General features: G+C 40.9%; 1 protein-coding gene across 2 annotated transcripts in view; it reads right to left on the bottom strand.

The window, feature by feature from the left end:
* CNKSR3 (CNKSR family member 3) overlaps nt 1-21,978 on the bottom strand; it is an 86,433-nt gene that overhangs the window by 31,503 nt on the left and 32,952 nt on the right. For both annotated transcript variants that reach the window (XM_008529093.2, XM_070603225.1), the window contains exon 2: nt 5,108-5,271. In XM_008529093.2, the coding sequence (XP_008527315.2) occupies nt 5,108-5,271 (164 nt within the window). The remainder of the gene's footprint in view (nt 1-5,107; nt 5,272-21,978) is intronic.

Genomic DNA, 21,978 nt, shown 5'->3' with positions numbered 1-21,978 from the left:
GTACCATTTAAAACTTGGGAATAATACAAAATGGCTGACAGGATGGAACACTTACTCCATGCCAGGAACTGGACCAGGTGTTTGACAAGTTTTATCTCAGGTAAACGCAGCATGTGGAGATGGAAATATTCTCTCTATTTTACAGGTGAGGAAACTGAGGCACAGAGACATTTAAATAAATTCCCTAAAATTACACTACTCATCAGTAGTAGGGGTAGGATTCTAAGTGCTAGAAAAAGAAAAGAAAAAAAGAAAAGCAGCCAGTGATGCTGGATCTAGCACAAACGAACAAGCGGGTCTTAATTCCCCCCAATTCTATCCTGATGTACTCCACCCTGTCTGAAGTGTGAGAAACTTCTTCCAGCTGGTTTCAGCCATTGGGACCTCACTGTCCTGAGAGCCAGGGCACCTGGCCTGTACCTTAGCCCCCTCCTCGTACAGCCTCACCTCCAATGCCCTAGGGAAGGATAAGCTATGTCTCTAAATCAAGATATGTAAAGCATAAATATACCACGCAGTTTGCGAGAACTTTTTTTTTGGCAAGATGAAAAACAGTAAGTTGGTGAACATGATGTGATCTATACAAAATTTGAAATATATTATGACGTACATCCAAAAATAAACAAATAAATGAAGGGGAAAAAAGAAAAACGGGAAGTAATAACAATCTTAATGACTCTTCTTTTAATGAAAACAATTCTAACTTTAACTAGATTTTATTTGAAGTTTAAATTTATGTTGCTTCCTAGTCAAATAAAAAATATTTTAAAAAATTTGGATAGAAATTTTAAAAAGAGTTAAGTATAAATATAAAAAAAACTTCCCAGAGCCATTAAGTGAAAATCATCTTTTGCAAGCTTTAAAAAAAAACACTAAATTTCATAATAAAAATGAGTGTTCTGTATTAACAGTAATGTTCTATTTAAACCTTATATTCATTCACTTATTTTCTCACTGTTATTTTCTAGAGACTAACACATGATATCGTCCTTCAACAGAGAAGACAAAAATGGAAAGATGGATCTTCATCATGGCTTTTTAAAGTCAAAGAATCAAAGACTCACAAAAGAATGGATAAAGCGCCACATGACACAGCTTGTTTAGAAGGACTATGATTAAAGAGAAATGTCCCCTTATTCAGTCAATTACTCAGCCTGCCAACTTACATCAAGTGTTTTGAACTAAAAGCAGGAAAGTCAGCTTTCTATAGTCAATGTCACCATAAATTACTTGGAACTTTTATTACCATACACAACATTTACTTCTTGAGCTCAAGGAGAATTAAATGCATTTTAGTGTTGCAAAAAGTTTTAAACTTCAGTCTTCTACAAACCTACCACTTTTAACATTAAAATAAAGGATGAGTATAGCTTCTTATTAACTGGTTCTTTTCATTTTCATCCAATTTGCTGATTCTTTCTTCTTTTTCCCCCAAAACAAATCATGGGGCCGGAAGGATGGATGGATGGACTATAACAAAGTATAATTTTTCAAAGAAGGAGGGAGCAAAGTAAGGAAGGAAAATTCCTTCCCCTTCCACCCCATTCCACAATAAGAAGAGAACAAGAAACTGATTATATTAGCTCAAAAGAACCTCTACTGTAGAAACGTAATCAGGAAAGGATTATTGAATTAAGTGCCCCACAGTGAAAGACAGAAAATGAATAATTTCCCAGACCAGATTTGATTATTTTCACTAACCTTTTTTCCCTCAAAACCTGTCTCCTTCAGAAATTGCTTTAAGATAAGGTGTCAAGAAGATAGAAACTAAATAAGAAACAAAATGAGTCTCTGAAAATCTACATACATACTAAAAACCTTCCACCAAGATCTCATTTCATTAAAAGTTAGCCTTTGGGGTCGCTTCCTGGTCTGGTTAGAGAAATGACAAACAAGACAGAAGAAAAGGAAAGAGGCAGATAGATTCTCATTCTTCTGCTGCCTTAAGATTGTACACATTTTAACTAAGGACAAATCTTAACTTCTCCTCTCCTTTCTTTTCCCATTCCTACTAGCTCTATTCATGACCTAACAAACTTAAGGAGCGTCACAGATACATAGTCAAAACCTTCCTATTGACTTGGGTCAATTGAGTTACAGCCTAAGAAATATACTTCACATTTTTCTTAAAAGTATTTAATAAGCTCAGAAGCAAAATCAAGTTAAAAACAAATTGCTAGCAAAGATTCCTCTTCCTGTATGATTTCTCCCCATAAAGAAGGATAACATTTTTTAATGATTTGCTATGGATGGGTAAATGATGAAAATGAATCATCTTGGGGGTACACAGAAGTACTCTGGGCAGGTAGACACATCACAGGTATTTCATTTAAGGACACATTTAGGTGGCATCACTCCACACATGATTGATTCCAACCTTGTTCACTTTCTCAGCCTACTTTAACCTTAAAAACATACATATCCCTGCCTCAGTCTTCAGGAAACTAATACCTGCTTGATTTGGCAAAGAAAATGGGTTACGATTATACGTTATTACTCTCAACACCCTCTAGACCAACGCTATTCTATAGAACTTTCCGCAATGATGAAAATGTTCTCTATCTGCATTATCCAAATACAGTAGCCACTAGCCACATGTAGCCATTGAGACTTGAAATGTAGCTAAGTGCAACTGAGGAACTGAATTTTATTTCATTCTAATGTCCATTTAGTTACATGTGGCTAAAGCTATACTACTAGAAAGAACAGCTCTAGAGTCTGCCCCAGAGAAAGGGAAAAAAAATTGGGCTCAGACTCTGAATTCAATCCTGAGAGGTGGTCCTGGTTCTGCTTCATAATACAAGCCACTGTGCTAAGCCACTCCAGCCAGCCAAGATCAATGTTCCCCAAAGGCACTTCCTCTCCTTGCTCTCTAACCATGGCCAGCTATTTGGGGTCTGTCTGCTCACTGGTTTTCAAATCTTCAATAGCTCTTCCCGATTTTAGGTTCCTATCCATTCTATCTGCCCTTTTCTTTCCAAAACTTTCCAGTGGTTTTGTTTTTTCCTCTCCCTTTCCTTACTTCTAATTCTATTCGTTTCCTGTCCATCATAAAATGAACATCCACGAAACTAAGTTTACATCAAACCGTCTTTTATAACACCAGGGACAACTGCAAATACACATTAACTGTCCAGGGAATGGGCTGTTCAAGGCAAAAAATTATCGTCAATTTATATACACGAAGATCTATATGGTACAAATGGATTAAATAGATAGTATAATTAATATATGCGTTGCAATAAGAATATTTTAAAAGGAGATTACAGCAAGACTAAAGGTACTTTAGTAAAACTCTAAAACCCTCCCCAACCCAGAAAAGGCACATTCATTTGAGAACTCTCCAGTGACCCTCCTGTCAAATGCATTCACCAGCACTCTACTGCACAAAACACGTCCAGAATGAGTCTGAGGTCAAAACTTTGTCTACAAAGGAAATTAGAAGGAAATTGTAGGAGATAAAACACAGCTTTAGGTTCTGGCATTTGTCCAGCTTTGTTCATTTTGGTCTAATATTCTAAGAGGTAGGGAAGGGGAAAAGCACAAGGAGGCAGCTGTTATGTGCATTATTGATGTGCACGTGTGCTCTGGCCCCTCCTTCCTCCTCGCCTCTCATATTGTGAATTTCAAAGGAATTTACCTGTCCTCAAAGTCCTACAACAAAGTGAAAGAGACAATTCAAAATAGCAGAAAAGACCAAAAAGTGATCTATCCAGAAAACATACTAAGAGTAAACTCAAATCTGTTTTACCGTACAAAAAACATACAGTTTTAATAATAAACAGGACTCTCAGACATCTTCTGGACAGCGCAAAACACTTACACATTAGCACACGGCCACATGTAGGGAAATGATGGGGAAAACAGACAGCCCGTTTCCCTGGAGGTCACAGAGTGAGGAGCGTGCAGCAGAGCCAGGATTAGAATGCAAAAATCCTGCCTCCCAGGCCAACACTCACACCACTTGGCCACAGCGTCTGCCTTGTGGCAGCTCATTTATCAACCACAAATAATTTCCCCATTACTTTCCTAAACAAGAGCAGCACATCTCAGAGCAGAAGACAAGCCTCTGTCCATTTTAAGAAGAAGAATACGCACAATGCAGTAAGTGTTATATAATCAACGGAACGCAGACCAGCAATGGCAAAATAATTGGGAGCACATTCTTTCCCACCATTCTCACTGATGTAATTGTATATACCCCTGGCTCAGGTTCATAGCATTACTAAGCCAGCCTGAATGCTGCCAAGTTTGTCCAAATCCTGACAGTTAGGGAAACTGCATCCTTAGCATGGCACCAGAACAGACAGATGTGGATCCCACCCCGTGCTAACCTGTCTATAAACACAATGCACTTACAGGTGTTATTAGCCCACTCCTAAAACAGCTCCCTCTGCAGCCATAGGTGCAATGTAAGCATCAGAACCTGGAAAAATTTAACTCATTCACATTCAAGCCAAAGCTCAGGCATCTACGAAATGTAACTAAGTTTACATTTTTTCCCACCTAGCTACCATTTCATAGGTTGACTATTTCAAGCACAAACATCAGTTATTTAAATACTACAACTATCTATGAAACATAAAAGCGATTTTTATAGCAACAAAAACAGATGTGAAAATCGGAACCCATTTCTCATTTCCGTTTAGAAGATGACATTTTCATTTAGGACTATCTCCATCTTTTTATTCTTTACAGAAGATAAGAAAATAAGACTAATAGAGACTTCTTCTGTAAAGGGCAACACAGTAAATATTTTAGGCTTTGGGGACCACACTCTCCCTGTTACAACTACTCAATTCTACCATTGTAGCACAACAGCAGACACTGACAACACATAAATGAATGAGCATGGCTGTGTCTCAATAAAACTTTATTTACAAAAATAGACGATGGGCCAGATTTAACTCATAGGCCACAGTCTGCCAACTCTTAATCTAGAAAACGATTTCTTTTCTTCCCTTCTTATACTATCTTCAGCTCATGCTTCACTTCAATGGATCATTTAAGAAAATGATGATACGTTAAATCACAAACAATGAAGATTTAAGAGAATAAGGTTCTAAAGAACGCCATCACAGTACAGATCACCTTATTCTGAACTAACCAGTGCACAGAGAAGGTCGACAGCCTCCAACACAAGTTCCTGGTGTCCAATTCGAGTGACACCCAGCTCCTCAAGATCCTGGTGGGAAATCTGCAGCAGCTGCTCTCCATTTATCTTCTCCCGTTCAAACTTGTGGACGTACTGCTGCAGGCAATCATCTAAACCTACCAAAAAAGCAAAGAAAGTCCATAATTGTTATTTTGTTTCTTTATTCGAAAAATTGCTCACATTTAAATCAACCTCAGGAATCACCAACTACGCTCCACTACTTGATTGTCTATACAACGTGTATCCCACCTGAGGGACATCTTTCAAGTGTGCCCTCATCTTCTCACCTCAAACAGATTTTAAATGGGCAGTTTAAAATTTCCAAATAAATCCAGCAGAGTTTTATGACAGTTACTTTCCCATTCTCTTTCAACTACAAAAATAAACACTAACCCCTGCTGACTTGAAATGCTAGTTATCTGTACTAGACATGTTTGACTATTTGCTAAGCAACTCTGCCTTTGGGACACCATCCCTCTTCCAGCCCATGTGCTCCCAGTGGGCCTGCCAATCAAGATGATTTGCCACAGTGGTTGGCCACAATACTCTATCCACCAGCCAATTATAGGTTCAAGAATGAGCATGTGACTCAGGCAGAACCAATCAAAATCTTCCCTGATATCTGATATTTGGACACAGGACGACACAGGCTCTTTCTTCCTTTCCAATCAGAAGTCATAAGGACACAACTTTGGGGATATTGATGGTCATTTCACTGATCAGTTTTCTGAAAGTAAACTTCATTTGAGAGAGACAGAGAAAACGCCTCAATAATATCTTACATGCCCCTGCATCTAACAGTCTTTAAAGATCTATCTACCCTTAGATTTTTTCACTTAAATTGGAATAAATTCCCTTTTTAGCTTAAGCTTGTTTGTGCTGAGTTTCTGTCCCTTGCAACTGAAAAAATCCTGATGAATACACAATCCAAAGGGGAAGGTATCAGCATGGTACCAGAGAAAGGCAATGTTAAATGGGTTAGCTTACGGGAATTTTTCCAGGTCAAATACTACTGCAACAGGGTTGTATTTTAATGCTCTTATATATCATTAAAATAGGTAAGCCTAATAGAACTTGGGAATCTTTATTTCTGTATAGAGAATTCTCTGGTCAACTTGTTTTAATGGTTTTTACCGGAGTAAAATTTTACATTGAATCAGTTAATCTATTCAAGCCTAATAATAAAAGCCACCTTAGTGTTTTAAAAGACTAGATTTATACAAATTCAATCCCAACACAAAAGATGAAAACTCGATTTAACTGGAACAAAGTATGTAGAAGGTACCGTTGTCCCCTCTCCCTTCCACACCCACACCCACACCCTTCACCCCTCACATAGCAGGGTGCCTCTGCTATGTGAGCACCCTGGACTAGGAAAAGTAGACACAAGTCCAGCACTGACCCTTGGCAATATTAAAGTTCGTGGATCTTAAAATCTCATGTGCTAAGCTAAACAACATCTCTGCTCCACAAACTTTCACCACTTGCTTCCTGATAAGATAGAGAAAGAGGAACAACATCCTGATAACCGTTTGGGGCTATCACATACAGGAAGAGGAGGTAAGAAAAAATTAATTTTATGGTAACCAGTTGGAACCAACCCATCCTCCCTGAACTGACATCTGTCTCGCAGAGGAACTCTGTCACTTAGCAACCGAGGTTGGGGACACTGATATAAACCCAGCTCTGCTTTGATGGCCTTGAGCTGCAAGTGGCCTGCATAGCATGTGAGTTGGGCGGGCAGTTAAGGCCCCAGAAGTCAGCAGGTATTGAGGGGAATGCTCCGCCTGGGCAGCAGAGTCTCAGCACCCCGATACCCAGGGCCATCTGCAGAGGGGCAGTATCCAACTGTAGCAAGCAACAGTGATAAGGGCTAAGAGCCCAGGAGAGCCTCCGTACAACTCTAGTCCCATTTTATAGATGACTAAATTAGGGCTCCTGTGGCTGCACATGCCATCCACAGTCACATAGCTGGGAAGATGCCAAGAGAAGGATTTTTATAGACATTTTCTTCAGCTTGATGAAGAAAAAAAGAACTTGAATTCAAATCAAGGTCTGTTTGCCTGCTGGTAAACAGAGAATTATAAAAATTCCTCTCCAACCGTCTTCCTAAATAAGCAGTAAGGTCTCATTACAAAACAATGATTAAAATAGAATCACACAATCTTTGAGCTACTTAGAAGGTACTTCAGATGTCAGCGAATCAAAAACTTGGGAAAGTAAGGACAAAAGATCAATTACTGTCAATTTTACCCTACGTCACTTTGCCAGTTCTAAGCCACATCACAACTAATATCCTACAATCTCACCTTCAGAATGTTCTCTCCCCTTGCCTACTTTCAAGCTTTAAAAAGAATTTTTTTTTTAATTTGTCTACAAGTTTAGGATAACTATATTATACATTTAAACCTTGCTGTGGCCGAATTGTGTCTCCCCAAGAGTCACATGCTGAAGTCCTAACCCCCAGGACCTCAGAACACGACTGTATTTGGACAGCATCTCTAAAGAGACAATAAGTTAAAATGAGGTCATGTTGGTGGGCCTGAATCCAATATGACTGGTGTCCTCATAAGAGGAGGAGATTAGGACACAGACATGCACAGAAGGAAGACCAAGCGAAGACACGGGGAGAACACGGTCACCTACAAGCCAAGGACAGAGGCCTCAGAGCAAACCAATCCTGCCGACACTATGATCTCAGACTTCTGGCCTCCGGAACTACAAGAAACTAAATTTCTGTTGTTTCAGCCACCCTGTCTGTGGCACTTTGTTATGACAGCCCCAGCAAAGCAACACAAACCTAAGAGAATTTTATTTCATATTCATCCACACGTGATAAACACTTTCTTACATAAAATAAACAAGGCTCAATGACCAATAGAATTGAAAGTCAAGTCTACTGTGCCATAAGTTCATTGCTCAAAACACAGCATGAGACTGAGAGACTTGCATTAGTTTTCAAGTGCAGAATAAATTAGCCCATTAAAATTAAAGTGAAGAAACCGTGCACAATGGATGTTCATCAAACTTCATCCCTGAATAATAAGTAGAAATAAAGATGAGGCTGGATATCTCTTTTAACTAACTGGGAAAAAATTCACTGAAGAAACAAGATTTCAGAAGTAGCTTTGGAGCATTAGGGAAATATTTTGGACACAGAGAAGAAGGTTGAGATAGGAGGTGTGAGGAGGGCTCTAGATGGGACAAAGGTTGCAAATGATCAGAGAATGAGAACTGAAGAATACAGAGCATTCCCTAAAAAGGCCAGAATCTTCTTGCGGATTCTGAGGGAATATAAATGATCTACCCTTAAATAATCAAAAGATCCCCAAGACACAGGGGAACTATCAACTGAAAATATCACATTGTTACCTACCTAAAAATGGAAGCTATAGTGGCTTAAAGACTGTCCCCTCAAGGGACACATATATTGAATATGCTAGGTTTTAAATAGTATTGCCCCCAGTTTTATTATTCCAATACGTTATGGCCTATTGTTCAGCTAGCCTATTGTTTAGAATACAATTAAACATTCATAAACAGCTAAATCAAACTATTATGTGGGCCCACAAAGGAGGAGAAAATCCCCAATTTCAAGTAAACTGGTTTCAGAATTTGCAATAAACCATACACTTTAACTTATTTGTCAAATGTACCTACTTGCTAGTTTCTTGCTTCAAGAAACTTAAAGAAAGTCTAGCAGACCAAGAGAAACACATAATTAAATAAAATTAGATTAAACACATAATTCAATGTGAAAAGAATCATGAAGGAAAAGGAGAAGGAGCTGCCACAGAATGGAAGCCACAGTAAGAGACAGCCCAGGCTTCCTCGACTGTCACTAAATCTGGCTAGAAATAATCCTAAACTTTCAAAGAAATCTCAAATGCAAAAAGGAACGAAAGAAACATTTCACGATTTAAAAAAATACCATTTCAGGATTTATATCGGCAAGTGATAGGCAGTGGCTAAGAGCCTGATTTCCAACCCCAATTCCACTTCCTGCTAACTAGGCACCTGGGCAAGTTATTCACTTGACTCATTTGTAAAAACAGGGACAATAATATTCTCTACTACATAAATCGGTAATGAAAATTAACTGTTGATATTTATAAAGGGCTTAGAACACTATGAAGCCCATAATACTCTATATATTTTGTTAAATTTAAAAATGTGATTTGTTCAGGTCCTCAATTTCCTAAATGTTCTGCATAGAAGTTGCTAGAGAGAGACAGAAATTCCCTAATGCTTAGGTAGTCCCCTCTGGAACAGAGTAAATTGGAGATAAAACAAAATCTCAACAACCCATGTTATTACCTTTCCCAGAAAGCATTCCCAAATTTGGGAACTTGCCATAATCATTGATCCCACCTAAAAATGTTTTAGGACTTCTATCAGGCTATAAGCACCACGAAAGCAGAGGCTTCTCTGTTCACTGCCTGTTTCTCAGCATCTAGAACATTGCCAGTGCACAACCATATTTGTGAAATAAACAAATGAATGCATGAAGACAAAGAACTTCACATAAATACTAATGTCACGCCAATGCAAGAGTTACCTGATTTTATTTTCCCGTGCAAGTAACCAAAGATAACGGAACTCCTGATTGTGCTATCAGTTACAGGTATTTGCGGCAAGCTTCAATGTTTCAAGATTAAAGGAGATCATTTCTACATTAAGAGAAATATTATAAACAAAATCAAACTCCAATCTTTGACAAGGTACTTGGCTTGTACTAAGAATCAGTTTTTATTAATTAATGAATCTCTCCCAAATGTGGAAAGGATTATGCGTATGAGGATTAAGAAGTAAAAGTAAATGCCCCCAGTACAAAAAATCTAGAGCTATTCTCTTCTTTTCTCTAAGAGACAGAAATCAGATCATTGACTGGACCACGCTCTGTTCTGACACGTGAGACCCACTGGAAGGATCTCAGATAGCTATGCTTTGAGCCCACAGGCTCGAGTCAGCAAAAGCTCTAATTCTACAAATAGAGTGAGCCCAGAGTTGTCCCTACAGCATTTCACATCAAGTACTTTTATCACAAAAGCATGTGGTAACGAGAGGGTGTTGGTTTGGTTTGGTTTTTATAAAGAAATGTTTTGATTCAGAAATTGGTCTAGCCACAGCTTGTAGACTCGCATCTCATCAGAACTTTTAAGGGCCACAAGTGACCAATGATGCAAACAGGATTTGGGTATACCAGGTTCTTCGACTAGGAGAATCAATCAGATCACACAAATGCAATTTAACTCAACAAAATTTCTGGAGCAACCACCACGTGCAAGGCACTGTACTGAGGCGGGCCCTCCGCTATGAAGGAGCTGAGGACTTAGGTCAATTCTTGATGGTGTGAACCAGAGCAAAGAAAGCACGTTTACACCTAATTACGATACTCCCAGAATTCCCGACACTTTTGAAAACACCGAATGGCAAAGACCTGACATCAGACCTCTTCAGCCGTCCCAACTTGCTAACACCTCTGATACCCAATATTATAACTTCTTACAAACACAGCACCTTGCTAAGAATAATAAAATCAGGTTTCAAACTGAAGCGCAACATGCTTTGGCTTCCAAAGGGGCATAACATGATGAATGGAGCAAAGCTGACATCAGAGCATGCCAAAATTCAGAAGCGTGGGAGGACCTCCAAGTGCCCTTTTGTGAAGTGAGCCACCCAATGATATCTTTTTAGGATGACTTTCTTTTGTCACCCTTATTTTGTTGAAGCCTGTAGGCCTTAATTTTAAAACGAGCTGATGAAACTGGTATAAGCATAGAAATCTGAATTGAGGCGATAACACCATGTTTGAAACACAGGTTGTACTGACTTTCGGCTATAGAATTTTAAAGGACTGTGGAATTGCTTTTGCCTCGTCAGACAGTCTCCTCCTGACTGACTGACCTTTCCTAATGAGTCAAAACTACAACCAGTGTCTCTAGGAGGCGGTGGGAGGGCAGGGCCACCTCTCAGGGGCAGCCTGAGACAAAAGGCGGACACCCAGCTGGGCCACTGCCTTTGCACCTGCTGAGGCCTCTGATGGAAGCACAGTTCCTCCCTCTAGACATGGAAGGACCTAATTTCCTCACACCCCATCCTTTCTCCCCTGTCAGAATATCCTGTATCCGCTCTGAGAGGAGAAACTGCATCATGACCTCCCTTCTTTGGCTCAGGAGCCACTGTCTTCCCCCACAGGTCTCAAGAGGGCAAGAGGAGCCTGAAAAGTGATATGAACTGCACACTAAGAAGCACATGCTAACGATCAAAAATGGCAGAATGGAGGGGCCAGCTCAGTGGCATAGTGGTTAAGTTCACATGCTCTGCTTCAGCAGCCGGGGCACAGATCTACATAACTCTCACCAAGCCATGCTGTGGTGGCATCCCACACATACAAAACAGAGGAAGATTGGCACAGATTTTAGCTCAGGGCCAATCTTCCTCACCAAAAAAGAAGGTAGAATTGAAGTTTCTAACCAATGGGGATCATATGTAATGAGAACTACTTGAAATATGGTGTCACATCCCCTAATGTTAATGAAGAATCACACCTAAATATACATATTTTTAAAATATTTTTAAATCTTTATCTTATCCTTTGGAAATGCCCATTTCTCATGTTAGGTTTTGTAATAAGCATGCAAGTCCAGCAGAATGTATATGTTACTTATAGATAAATGTCTACTTATTCTTGATGCCTGCCCACAAGTTATTTACTTACAGGAAAGCATGATCAAACATCTGGAGGCTACAGATCTGTACAATGATGCCTGCCAGATTCTGCTCTCTAATCGAAAACTCAACACATCCAGACTCGAACTCCTCATCTTTCCCATCAAGTCTGCCTCTCTCTCTCATTTTCCTTATTTTGGTCAACGACCCTGAGGCTTACAGAGTTGCCCAAGCCAGAACCTGGGAGTCGTCCCCTCCTCCTCCACATTCTTCAGTCCCAAGGACTTCAAGTCTCCAAGTCTTTGAGTTCTCTCCATTTTACCTGCTGAGTATTCCTTCACTAGGTCCCCGCCCTCCCGTCTTACGGTCACAGCTGAACTGCTCTCTTGCTCAGGATTCTACAAGAATCTAGAAACTGGTTGCCATGTTCTGTCTCTTCTTCCTCTTCGTTTATCCTCCAATTCCATCTGAGCAAAACCACCCTACACTTCACAGATCCAAGTCCGTGAGCCTAGCAGGGCATTCCAGGCCCTGTAGGGCCTGCCTCTTCCAAATTTCTCCACAGACCCACTTTGCTCTAACATTCATCCTTCTGAGAGGACACAGAAAAAGCCCATGTTGCTGAGTTTCTCCGAAAGGAAAAAGTGTAACTCACAGGTTGGCCAATACAGTTCATGGGCCAAGTGCGGCCACTGCCTGCTTTTGTAAGCAAAGTTTTACGGGAACACGGCCACATGCTCATTTACATATTGTTTCTGGCTGCTTTCACACTACAATGACAGAACTGAGTAGCCGTGACACGGACTGAATGGCCCACAAGGCCTAAAATATTCATTATCTGGTCGTCTACAGAAAAAGTTTGCCAACCCTTGGTATAACTCACAGCAGCAAAGAGCAAAAAGTGGTGACCAATCTGCCAACTGGAAAAAATAGACTAGACCAGGAATTAAGTGAATCTGATTTTTTCTTTTCTTTTTATATTTTTGGAAGAATCATTTTATATAATTACACTATATTACAAAGCAGAGAAAATGTTAACCCCCTCCGTCACCAAAAAAGTCTTGAACATGTTTTAGGAGACCCTTACAACTTTTTATCCACTTCATTATTTTCTTTTGGTCAGATTTTTTGAGGTATAATAAAATTGACCAATTTTCAGTGCACATTTCTATGAGTTTTGACAAATACATACGGTCCTGTAACCACACTACAATCATGATATAAACATTTCTGTCACCTCAGAAAGTTTCCTCATGCCCTTCTGCTGTCAGTTCCCTCCCTACAGCCCCTGGCAGTCACTAATCTGCTTTCTAACAAAAGGAACTTGATTTCTTTTTTTCTTTTTTTTAAACATTGGCACCTAGGCTAACAACTGTTGCCAATCTTCCTTTTTTTAAATTTATTTTTTATTTTTTTAAGGATTGGCACCTGGGCTAACAACTGCTGCCAATCTTTTTTCTTTTCTTTTTCTTTTTTTTTTTTCTGCTTTATTTCCCAACCCTCCCCCCCCCCCCACCCGTACATAGTTGTGTATCTTAGTTGCAGGTCCTTCTAGTTGTGGGATGTGGGACGCCGCCTCAACGTGGCCTGATGAGCGGTACCATGTCCACACCCAGGATCTGAACCCTAGGCCACTGCAGCGGAGCATGTGAACTGAACCACTCGGCCACGGAGCCAGCCCCAGAACTTGATTTCTTATCCTGGCTTTACTCCATGTCTTCCCTGTGGAACACTGGCTAAACCACTTACTCTTGGTTCTTGGGCTCCTTGTGTGTGGATGAAGAGGCTTCAATTAGAACTGTCAACTGAAAAGGCAAATTTGGGGGCCGGCCCCACAGATGAGTGGTTAAGTTCATGTGCTCCACTTCAGTGGTCCAGGGTTTCACTGCTTCAGATCCTGGGCGTGGACCTAGCACCACTCATGAGGCCATGCTGAGGCGGCATCCCACACAGCACAACCAGAAGGACCTACAACTAGAATATACAACTATGTACTTGGGGGCTTTGGGGAGAAGAAGCGGGGGGAAAAAGCACAGATTTGCCTGTTATTTTATCTCAAAAAAGTTCATTTGGGAACAGCCAAGAGAACTATAATTCAGGATGTGCATGCTATGGCAAACCATAGGCAAATCCAGAAAACAAAGGAGGGGAGCAGCTTTTATAGAGAAAAAGGGGGTCAGGGAGAGGCTGTCCTAAAGCAAAGTCCACTGGGGGAAAGCAGCAGTTCAGGGCAGCAACCGCTCCTCATTGGCTGAGCTGTGGCTTTTCTCATTGGCTGGGCTGTTGCCAGGCGAGGAGAGAAATCTTCCTTCAGTAATAAAGTAGTTTTACTTCCTGTGGAAGCTGCAAGGTCTGTCTCTTCCTGTTTGGTGTAATTGAAGATGTGTGATAGGGTGTGAGAGCTCCCCCTACAGGCCTTCTTGACTCCAATTTAATTAAGATTTCTTTAATTTCCACCAAAAAGACACCCACACACTACCACTGGCAGCTCTGATTTTTTCAGTCATCCTAATAGGCTTCTGGTTAAATCTAATTTGAAGAAAGACTTCTAAACACAATGTCTGACAACTGGATTGGAAGACCTCTCAGTTCCTTCCAGGTCTAAAAGTCTGTGCTTCTACATCATGTCTGAGCCAGTATAAATTACCTTGACTTACAATAATAGCACAGTATAAAGAAGGAAAGAAACTGCCCCGAAACTTACATGCCAAACATCCTCAGAGCTAAAACTAATTAGCAAATGAATGAACTTGGTCTTGAGGAAACCTTGGTCAGGTTTTCTGCCCCGATTAGAGCTGTGAGCACACAAAGCCATTGCTGAGACCCCTGCAGCCTTCAACGCGGGAGCCACAGGAAATCCAAACTTGTCCAGAGGTCCAGCCACGAGAGCCCTAGAAGCCCCGTGAAGAATCAACACAGCTCTTTCGCTATATTTATGGAAGGCAGCAACTGATTTTGAGGAGGAGGGACAAGCTACCGGCCATTTTTTAGGGCACGAAGCTGAAAGAACAGTAACGCTGAAGACAAAAGTATGCGCTTTTAACCATCTGGGAAAAACTGGTCCCCACAGCACTAAGGAGCTACCAAATATGGAGCAACAAATCCACAGCTTCCATTTCTTACAACAGGGAGAGCAGAAGAGCAGTCAGGATTTTGTTCCTGAAGCAAACTGCACTTTCTTGCTAGTAACCAATGTCCTCTAAGACTTAGGTCACCCCGAAGACGTAACCAAGAGACAACCCCCCTTTGGGTTTCACTAACCCCCCTTTGGGTTTCACTACATTAGCAGACAATCTTTTACTGAAACAAAACTTGGAAATAGCAAATGTATCCATGCCAGGATAATTTAAGCAAGTAAAAATAGATGGAGTACCTTAGTTCAAGGATTCCAGTTACCCAGAAAACAACAATCAGATGGACTGTCCTCATCTGAGGTTTCTGAATTGGTAAGTAATGCATCCCAGCTGACAATTTTAACCAGGAAACTCTGGCTTCCAAGTTGTAGGCCTCGGCCACCCCTGCCCCAACCCCCACCGATTCTGCACAATTTCCGATGCTGTGAAAGAGACCCATCCCTCCCAGGATGCTCCCAGCCTCCGGAGCCCAGGCATGAAGGGGGAGAAGTGCCCAGAGTGGGGACAGGGCAAAGGACAGACGGTGGTATTGTCTGAAATCATCTTTTTCTGTTGACGTCGATGCTAATCTAAATCACTAAAAAGGAACTGACAAGCAACTCAGAATGAACCAAAGAACCGACGGTGTAGATGGTCAGAATTCAGAATATAACGACAGCCCAGTCCGCTTCCCTTACCCTCCCCCCAAAACGTAGGATGAACTTGAATGATAACACAGAGGGGAGCAGAGAAGAAATTCAACATTGACTTATATACTGTCTGAGGGTACACGTGTTTGTGCACATGTATATGTACATACACATATATATCACAGTACATGTTAAACAAAAAATGCAAAACAAGTTTTTAGATTCTAAAAACAAAACCCCAGTTGTGGAGATGCACACAAAGCTTGCCACGATCCTCTGGTAAAAGAACTATGTACTTTCCAAGGTTGGTTGTTGTAATTCAGTAACCAAACCATTGTATCCAATTCTGCAATACTTGGACCAAAATGGGGAGAAAGGGAGTAGAAACATGTGAAAGAGGAGAAAAGAATGTGCTTTACCCAATAAGCAGTACTCCCCGCCCCCAGCACAGCTTATTTTGCCAAAACTATAAATTAGATTTGGTCCAAAAGCCAAACATTGGTCACAAATATTGTTACTGGCAAGTTTACACCGAACGGAGGGAAAAATTAACTAGTTCCCTGCACACACTGCAAATTTAAGTCTATAGCACTGGGGAGAATCAAGCCAGCGTGTGAACCATGCAGCAGGACGGCAGCAAGCCTGGGACCTTCTGCTTCGCCCATTGCTGGGGTGTCAACCCTGCCCAGTGGGGAGTTCCCCCTTGCGGAAGTGAACACACAGCACATCAGTCACCTCCATTCCACCTGGGTCCATCAGGATTTCTGTGGAAAAACTGCCATGTATCCAACCCTCTACCAACTGCCATTGTCATCTCAAAGTGCACCGTCCAAATAGCCGGGCTGCACGTTAAATGAGGCCCCCACATTAACTGGGGGCTGCAAGGTTTACAGAGCACCCACATGTACTATGTGTCATTGATCCTGGCGATGACCCCAGGAAGGATGCCGGCCAGGTTATTATTATCTCTCCCGTGGCTTCCCTGGGACATCACATCAGGAAAAAGACAGAGCTACGGCAGAACCCAGACCTCAACTGGGCACCCAAATCCTCGAATCTGAGGTGGTCAACGAAGAAATGACTGGAGGGAAGAATGACCTAATTAAGTACATTAATTTACAGATATGTTTCAGACACCATGCTGAGTACTGCAGAAATGGTATAAGATATAGTTGCTGTTCAAGAAATTGAAGATCAAAGGATTATCAACAAAGTAAGGAAGGGGCCCATTTACAGGCCAGGAAGGGCAGCACGGAGGTGGAGTGTTCGGAAGTGGGACTCTGGAATCAGACTGCTGGATTCAGTTCTGCTACTTCCTAGCTGTGTGACCTTGTGCAAAATACTTAACCTCTCTGTGCCTCAGTTTTTTCATCTACAAAACAGAGAAGATAACTCCCTACTTCGTGGGGTTATCTGGATGATTAAACGTGTTAAAATTTGTAAAGGAGTTAATATTCTTAAAGCCCTTGAAAATATTAATGACAGGTCCATAGTAAGTGCTATTTAAGTGTTTGTGAAAATGAAAATTAAAAAAAAAGGAAATGAAACGGGGGCTCAGGGAGCTTTTAAGCATCTGGCCTAAAGTCACACAACCAATAAGAAACAGAGCTGGGATTTAAAACCATTTCCAGCCCCATGACGTATTGGTTAAGTTCAGCGTGCTCCACTTTGGTGGCCCGGGGTTCACATCCCGGGCTCAGACCTACACCACTTGTCAGCCATGCTGTGGTGGCAACCCACATATAAAGTGGAGGAAGATTGGCACAGATGTTAGCTCAGGGTAAATCTTCCTCAAAAAAAAAAAAAAATTCCAAGCATTGTGAAAGGACAGCACAGAAGCCTATATGGGATCAGGAGATTTGGAGGTTTGAGGGCAAGAATCTGACATTGTCAGCAGCTGATGAGGCCTTTTACTTCATGAGGTAGCAGGAGACGGGGGCAAAGGGGATGCCCAGATACAAGGAGGGTGGAGAAAGGTCAAACCAGCTGCTAAATTGGGGACAGTTGCCTAAGACAATGGAGCAGTTTCTTCGGGCATCATTAAAGTCTTTTTTGTTTTTTTTATAATGCACAGACCACATAATTCACCTCTTTAGAGTGTACAATTCAGTGAGTTTGGGTGTTTTCAGAGTCACGCAATCATAACCAGTTTGCAGGAGCCAGTGTCCAAGTTTCTTACTAACCTTCTGAAATGGAGCTGAGACAGACTCACTACATTTCGTTCCAGGAAATCTGGATAGAATTCTTTTCTAGCTCTTTCACTTTTGAATGTGGCTCTAGAAACAAGCCCTTTATGCCAGGAGTGACCATAGGAGCGTAGTGAGACACCAATAAAATTGACTGCCTTTAAAGGGTCAAACATCTGTGGAAACCAGAGAACTCTCCACCTATATTTCCCCAAGTTGTTTTTCAAAAACTTGAATTTAGAAAAAAGGTAAGTTATCCCTTTCTGGAACCAAAAAAAAATCTGAAACTGTTTAGGCAGTGCATTTCAAGATTTCTGCATGCCACAAGCACCCCGGGAAAAGACAAAGGCAGAGAGAGACAATATTACAAAAAAAAAAAAAGAAAATGAGAAGTAGCTGTCAGAGCAGGTCAATACCTACCTGTATATCCTGAGGGCTATGGAAAAAAAAGAAAAAAGAAAAACCACCCCTGTCTGTGCTGTGTTCCCTGAAGAGAGAACAGCCCAGTTCGACCAGAGCAAGCACTGACTTGCCTCTACCACACAAACAAAAGCAAAAGAAGCACGTGCCCCACAGAAACGCATGCGAGCAGACGCAAGGATGCTGTAAAAGTTGGGAAATACGGTAAAAGTGGAGGGTTCACTCCACAACAGTCTGGGACCCAGGCTTTGCCCTAAGGGAAAGAATTGAGAACTCCCTGAAAGAAAACTTTTGTGGAGGAAGGAAGAGGAAGGGTGGGGAAGAAAGATGTATTGAGCTATTCTCCTCCACTTGTATTTTTTTATAGAGGGGAAGAAAATGTGGGAGTGGCACTCTGCGAAAAAGAGCTAACCAAAGAGAACAAACAGGACAGGAATGCAGGAGGCAGGTATCCGGAAATCAAGGAGGGAGGTGAAGCTTTAAGGAAGAGGAAACACAGATTAGACGGCTACTCTGTTTCCAATGAGAGCCCCAGAGAACCTTGACAATTACCAAGACCAGCACTTAAGTGAAACAACAGCAACTTTTTCATGGAACCTCCCAACCCATCCTCCCCAAACACTACCACCACCACCCCCCACCCCAAAACTCACAGATATTTGCCTCAAATCACCTCCGCCCTTTCATTTGCCTGTTTCTTGTTTTGGAGAGGCATGGCACTACCAACAAAACAAAAGCCTTCTGTTTGGGAGTTCTGAAAGAATGACACTACCCCAGAACCAACAGTTCATTCCATCCAAGCCAACTTAGACATATTTATTCAACATCAACTAGACACTGCTCTATAGCACTCGTGTGTGTAGGGCTCAGAAATGCCTCCTCACGAAATATATGGTCAACAGGTGGTCCTGAGGAGGGCCAACAACTGGAGATGCCATCTTCTTCTTAAGGTCATCACAGCCAAATGTTTAGTCACCCAAGCAAAAACCATGGGTCATATAAGGAGTAACCTCTTGAAGTGACTTTGCATGAGGCTCATGCCTGATAGGAAAATCGCACATCTACGATATATTTCTATTGAAAATGAAGTATTTAATTTGAAATTTATTTTCATAATATATTTATTATGTATTTATACTATAATAATATACTATAAGTGTGTGTTTACATATATATATATACACACACATATAAATACATATACATAGCCAAAAAGTGGAAAATAGCAGATGTATAGACAGAAGAAGACCAGAACAATGGTTTAAACTCTGGTCTCAGAGTCTGCTCCCATAAGGAACCCAGGAAACGCTGAGGGTATATGCCGCCCTAAATATTCATCTTTCTCGAAAGTCTTCTGCCAGATCGTGGCCTGGCTGACTTTGGCAGGTCCTTCCAGTCTCGACTCAAATGTCACCTTTCAGAGAGGCACTCCCCCTGGCCATCCAATCTAAAAAAGTCCATCTATCTGTCACAGTCATTTCTATCAGACCACCTTTTTATTTTCATCTAAGACATCACTATTTGAAATGACCTTGTTTCTCAGGCTCACGGCCTCCTGTCTGTCTGCTCTCTCTAAAAACGCCTGCCCCATAAGAGTTAGGCTCCTCATCTATCTTATTACCTGTGTATCTCCAGCTTTAAGAACAGATTCTTGCTCCTAGGAGGCGCTGAGTTAGCAACTGCTGAGTGAATGAAGAATCACCGATCCACACGCTCCAAAATAACGTGCGGGTACGATGAAAACACCGCGGACATGGACTCAGACCGCCTGCCTTAAAATCCAGCTTGATTTCTTAATTTTCTAGGTCTAGGAACAGTCATTTAACTTCTAGACGTCAGTTTCCTTAGCTTTAAGCTAACATGAAATACTGTGTTTGAGAGTACTTTGTTAATTATGACATACTCTATTATTGATTTTAAAGACATCTTGAGTCAATATTTATAGTGGCACCAATGAAAAGGTAATTAGAATACATCCTTAAATGAGTGAGTTAATCTGGCAAGAGTGAGTTTTCTCATCTTCAACCCCATCTTGCAATCCTGACCCTGGCTGGCCACCTCTCAAGTGCGTGACAATCTGTTTACAAATTATAGTAGAAAGTATTATATAAAGACCCAAGGTCAAGCCCCTGCTTTACCATTCAATTTCTTTAAGGCTCAACCTCCCCAATTATAGATGAGTAATAGATACACAAATAACCCACAGATCCTAGAGTACTACTGTGATGATAAAAACATGCTATAATTTGCACAGCAGGTTAGAACTTACCCATGTCAATCTATATTAGGATTCTGGCTCCAAAGCCCACATGGGCACCATTGGGAAAAGCACAATCTTAATAGCAAAGGGACAATGACAAGAGTCCCATTCCATTGGCAGTGGTAGACAACACCTCCACATAAAGTCTCCTAAGACTAGTCACACATTTTTATGCTGCTGGATTTTTTTTTATTAAGATAAAAAAAAGTATAACTCACATACCATAAAATTCACCCTTTTAAATTGAAGTGTACAGTTCAGTGACTGATAGTATATTCACAAAGTTATGTGACCGTTATCTAATTTGAGAGCATTTCTATCATCCCCAAAAGAATCCCATACCCATTAGCAGTCACTTTCCATTCTCCCTTCCACCCAACCCCTGCAATCACTAATCTATCTTCTGTCTCTATGGATTTGCCTATCGTGGACATTTTCCACAAATGGAATCATACAACATGTGGCCTTTTGTGTCTGCTTATGTCATTTAGCATAACATTTTCCAGGTTTTTCCATGTTATAGCATGCGTCAGTACTTCACTCCTTTGTATGGCTAATATCTCATTGTATGGATACGACATACTTTTTAATCCGTTCATCAGTTGATGGACACTTGGGCAGTTTCTACTTTTTGGCTATCATGAATAATGCTGCTATAAGCATTCATGTACAGATTTTTATGTGAACATACATTTTCAATCCTCATGGGCACATACCTAGGAGCGGAACTGTTGAGTCATACGGTAACTCTATGTTTAACTCTCTGATGAATGGCCAAACCATTTCCCAAAGGGACTTCACCATTTTCATTCCTACTGGCAATTAAGAGGGTTCCAATTTCTCCGTATCTTCACCAATACTTGTTATTATCCATCTTTTTGATTAGAGCCATACTAGTGGGTGTAAAGTAATATTTCATTGTGTTACCAGATTTTGGCATCAAAATTTTAAACTGGTCCTCAGAAATAGAAACCAAATGTCAGATAGCAGGAAAAAATCCAGATTACACAAAGGCATTCCTAAATTTCAGTCATTCAAGAAACACCTTCACGATTTTGCCAAATCCGAGTGCCATTTCCACTATTACGTACTTAATTTTTAAAAATCAATTCATTTTTAACATCATTTAAAAAAAATCTTTAAATCACTCCCATAAGTTACTGTCACTTGCCATAAATAGAAACTATCATAAACATGATAAAAACAAAGCAAAGTTAGCTGGATATAATTGTCTCCCAGGGCCTGCTTCAAGTTAAAGGGGAAATTGCAAGTGACAGGTGTTGAAGAAATGCAACTATAGAATCTTCTCCTGACCTACTCAGATATTCTAAAATCTCTCTAGAAGCATCACAGGATCCCCCCTTTGGAAGACTCCGCTATAACATTTCAGGAAATACCTTTCCCGAAAGAGGTCAGAAAATGAGTTCCATAGTGATAATTATACTGGGAGTTTTAAAGGACAATGCCTTAAACAGCTATCATGCTTTAGAAGCCCATTACACTTGGCTGAGGGGGCCTCTTC

This window comes from Equus przewalskii, chromosome 32, assembly GCF_037783145.1.
Source record: "Equus przewalskii isolate Varuska chromosome 32, EquPr2, whole genome shotgun sequence".
NCBI classification, from domain to species: Eukaryota; Metazoa; Chordata; class Mammalia; order Perissodactyla; family Equidae; genus Equus; species Equus przewalskii.
The sequence above is the reverse complement of the archived record's forward strand: the minus strand, read 5'-3'. Positions and strand labels throughout refer to the sequence as shown.